The sequence below is a fragment of the Charadrius vociferus genome, unplaced genomic scaffold (assembly GCF_000708025.1).
Source record: "Charadrius vociferus isolate BGI_N301 unplaced genomic scaffold, ASM70802v2 scaffold477, whole genome shotgun sequence".
NCBI classification, from domain to species: Eukaryota; Metazoa; Chordata; class Aves; order Charadriiformes; family Charadriidae; genus Charadrius; species Charadrius vociferus.
In genome coordinates, this window is record NW_009649449.1 from 3,139,795 (window position 1) to 3,143,869 (window position 4,075).

At 45.5% G+C, this 4,075-nt stretch overlaps 1 protein-coding gene across 1 annotated transcript; it reads left to right on the plus strand.

Moving 5' to 3' along the window:
* Nucleotides 1-513: 513 nt before the first annotated feature.
* On the plus strand, nt 514-1,572 carry LOC104290554 (lysophosphatidic acid receptor 6-like). The gene has a single exon (XM_009889667.1). It carries the CDS (start codon nt 514-516, stop codon nt 1,570-1,572), a length of 1,059 nt encoding a protein of 352 aa, XP_009887969.1.
* Nucleotides 1,573-4,075: the final 2,503 nt, after the last annotated feature.

Genomic DNA, 4,075 nt, shown 5'->3' on the forward strand with positions numbered 1-4,075 from the left:
ATCATACATTTCTGGGGAATGGCACAGGAGTTCTGGTAGGGCTTAGGAATGGAAAATTAATTACAGGACCTCCAAAGGTTTATCACTGCTGAAGTTCTCCTGTACCACCTCAATTGCAGGCCCACCCTCAGCCAAAGCTGTAGCCTTCTTTAAGTGGCTCTTCTTTTTGTTTTTTGGTTGTTTTGTTGTGGGTTTTTTTTTTTTGGGGGGGGGGGGGAATTGCTACCTCTGTTAATTCAGTATTGTCATGTTGTGATGATTTTAATGCCAGTAGATAATCTGTCTACTGTGTAAACTTCAAATGCTTGTGTTTTAAATGATTTATTCTCCCTTACAGCAACATCACTTTCCACCTAAACATACCGTGCACAGACCTCCAAACCACAGGCTTCACCAGCCACAACATCGCTCAGTTGTGCAGCTTTCGCTCTTTCCCACTTGAGATGAAATAAAGCTCAAGGACGTCCTGAGGTAAGGGATGGCTTAAGACTTTTATACACTCCAGCAGAAATCATGGCAGGTATTTCCTGGACTGAAGGAGTCTCCAATGAGACAGTTGCCAATGCCAGTTCAGAATTCAGCGTGGAAGCAGACTTCCAGTATTCCTTGTTTACTGTCATCTACAGCGTTGTCTTCGTGCTGGGACTGATAGAAAATGTCTTAGCTCTGTACCTCCTGTCCTGCAAAGCAAAGCACATGTCTCAATCCTACGTGTACCTGATTAATCTAGCGCTGGTAGACACCTTGTTTGTTTGTGTGTTGCCTTTTAAAATTCATTACCACCTGAATCGGAACAATTGGATCTTTGGTGACATGGCTTGTAGGATCACTGGGACTTTGTACTATATCAACATCTATCTCAGCATTGCCTTTTTCACCTGCATTTGTGTTGATCGCTACATCGCAGTGTTGCACCCCTTCACGTACATCCAGATCAAAGTCATCCATTATGTGATGGTGGTTGCAGTCCTTTGGGTGGTGGCTCTAAGTGTCACGGTTCCACTTATCCTCGGAGGTCCCCTCCACAACAGTGCTGCGAGGAATGTGACAGCGTGTTTTGAGAACTTTACTACGAGTAGCTGGACTTACCGCATGGCACCTTACAACATCATCGCCTTAGTTTTTGGGTTTGTGATCCCATTTTCCATCATTCTGATCAGTTACCCTCTCATTGCGAAGAGGGTGTCCCAGATCAAGCACAGCGTTCGCAAGAGGAAAGCCCTGAGCACCATCTACATCATCTTGCTCATTTGTACTTTGTGCTTTCTCCCCTATCATCTTACCCACTTGCTCCACTTTTTAATGAGAATCCAGGTCATCCAGAATAAGTCATTTACCAACTTGATCTACAAAATGCGAAGGGTCACCTTAGCCCTCGTGAGCTTCAACAGTTGCCTTAACCCACTCTTGTACTACTTCACCTCTTCCAGCAAGCGATGGCGCTGCAACTTCAAGCTCAGATTCAGATCTAAAATAGTGTACACAATCTGTGACCAGAAATTCGGGGAGTCCTCCTATGTTTATAAAGCACAAGAGAGACACGGAAATAAACACGGAGATGGGAACAACTGATCTACTTAAAGTAATTCCTCTTTCCAACTGTTTCTTTGAAAACAAAGGTGTGAAGGTGTTCTTTCATACAGCAGCTCTTACATCAAGGCAACACTGGAGGGAAGCGTCTGACTGCTGTATATTTTTATTTGCCAACTGGGACAGTACTTGGGGGGCTGTATTCTCTGACAGTCCTAGATAAGGTTTGGTGAAACATGCTGTGTTCGTGTACGTTGATGTTTTGGTCTCCTTTTGTTTAACTTTGGGGTCTTTTCTGGAAAACACAGGGCTCTTTTCTGGAAAGCAGTGCAGCCCAGGAACGGGTTACGTGACAGAAACCAGCCTCCCAGTTGACACTGGCTGGAGTGGATCTGGGCAGTCCTGCTTGGCTTTGCCCTATTTTGGAGGGATCCTGTGTTTTCTCCCTGGGGGCGCACTGTAGCCAGCTGGGTTCACAGACTGCTCTCTGCCTACATTCCACAGCCAAATACGGGCTTCTCTTCCCTTCCTGCGCATCAATTGATTGGCGCCCTGAGGAGTATTTCAGTACAGGGTTTCAAGCATCGCCTGCCTACGGATTCAAGCTGGACATCTATTAATGTGATTCTAGAAGATAATGGATCCAAGTATTTATCAGTCAGTTAACCCTGTGCAGGACCAGTGGGTAAACAACCTCCTCTTGCCACAGGGTAGGAGCTGCACCACTCCTGACAGGGTGCAGTCCTGTTCAAATGTCAACGTGCTCTCTTCAGTCACTGTGTTTATGTCACAAAATGTACCTGACCTGTTTCACCCCTTCTCCTGTATTAACAGAACCACACAGCTTCTGAGAACTGCTGTTTTCCACCCTGTGAGACATGAGACTTTGGAGGCAATTTATCATTTGTGGGTTATCAGAGTCACCAGAAAACCACTGGCCTGGCTGATGAACCTGCTTAAAAGCCAAGGGGTTTACTCAAGAGGATGCGATTTTGCTAACAGATGTGCAGACTCGCTGTTCTGTTCCTTCCCACACCACCCCCAAACTTTACATAGTGCACATGTGCTGTTGGCCTGTGGGCACGCGAGACTGCTGAGCAGATGAGAACGGAAGGGAAATTGTCACAGGCTTGTGTAACAGGGACCAAGGTGTGCCGAACCGCGGCAATGCGCTAGATCCGAATTTCCATTCCAAACGTGCACAGAGTCACGCTTTGACCTGGCACGCTGCAGCGGAGGGCTGGGGTGCCCAGGTGATGCTGGCAACTGGAACAAGAACTGCCATGGACCTTAAAGGCAGGAGGGAGGGGGATTATTGTGGCAGAGTGGTGCGGGGAGATAAATGATGCTGTGCTCTGTGTGATGTGTAACTTCTCTTAGCACAACAATGGACATTACAGCTTCTTCTCATATTCAGCCCATTTTCTGATGGCAGCCGATGTCGTAGTCTACTGTCTGGTTAAGGACAGGAGGTAAGAGGTTTGGGAAATAAGAAGTGGCAGTGTTAGGGGTATGCTGGGGAAAAAAAAAAAAAGTATTATGATGGTAAGCAAGGGTCTGGAATTTGGGAGGCTGTATTGATCAGTTAAAGCCAATCACTAAACCACTTCAGCGATCTGAGCTGTACACAGCATGCAAACCAAGAGCAGATCTGAAATTATTATAATAGAGCTAAAGCTTTGTAACGGGCAGCTCTTGTGGGTGTGCTGTTAGATTTGTTGGGATGGGCCTGACTTGCATTATCGCTATGTGCAGTTTGAATCCTGTTGAACGGACACCTAGAACTAAGGATGGGTCAGCCCCTGACCACTCCCTTCCTGTATTTTGCTCTGGGCTTACAGGAATTTTTAAAATATCAGTCAGAAAACCCACTCAAACTTTTCTAAAATATTGAAAATAACAATTCCTGTGTTGCTCTGCTTGACTGGGCTCGGTAAGAAAAATGCAAATATCCTTGCATGTGTAAAATGGAGATGATGAGAGCCTCTAAGGGAGCATTAGGATAAATTAATCTTTTATATTCCATGAGATACTACTATTTTGGTCCCATTTATAGGCTATAGAAAAACTTCCCAGCAGTGGAAGAACTGTTCTTTCCACCTAAGCACAATTTTTATGTTCTGGACAGAGGAAGGAAAATTTGTTAGAGCCTCCATCCAGGAGTGCAGGTTTCTTGCAGGCCTGTCAGCCATCATCGAGGGAAGCATGGACAATAAAACCAGTTATGGTGCAGGGTACACGGCACGTTTAGAGCTCTATACTCTTGCCCCCCTTATACTTAAACTTTGCATTTTAATTGTGAAGCTTTAAAAGCTCTTGGTTTCACTCAGCACTGAGGGCTTAAGGGAAATGAGCTGTGGGACAGGAAGAATGCTGAATACCTTTTACCTTCTTGTGTAAGCGACTGAAAGCTCTTTAAAAAATGGGCTGCAGTGATACCCGGACAGGCTGCCAGTGGGGGAGGATCACAGTGCTGCTGAACAGTGTACGCTGTCACTGCAGTAATTGGACAAACACTGTAATTCCTTTATTAAAACAAAACCGG

Bases quoted from the DNA above. Each gene is read 5' to 3' on its own strand.
- LOC104290554 (XM_009889667.1), top strand. From the start codon at position 514: ATGGCAGGTATTTCCTGGACTGAAGGAGTCTCCAATGAGACAGTTGCC.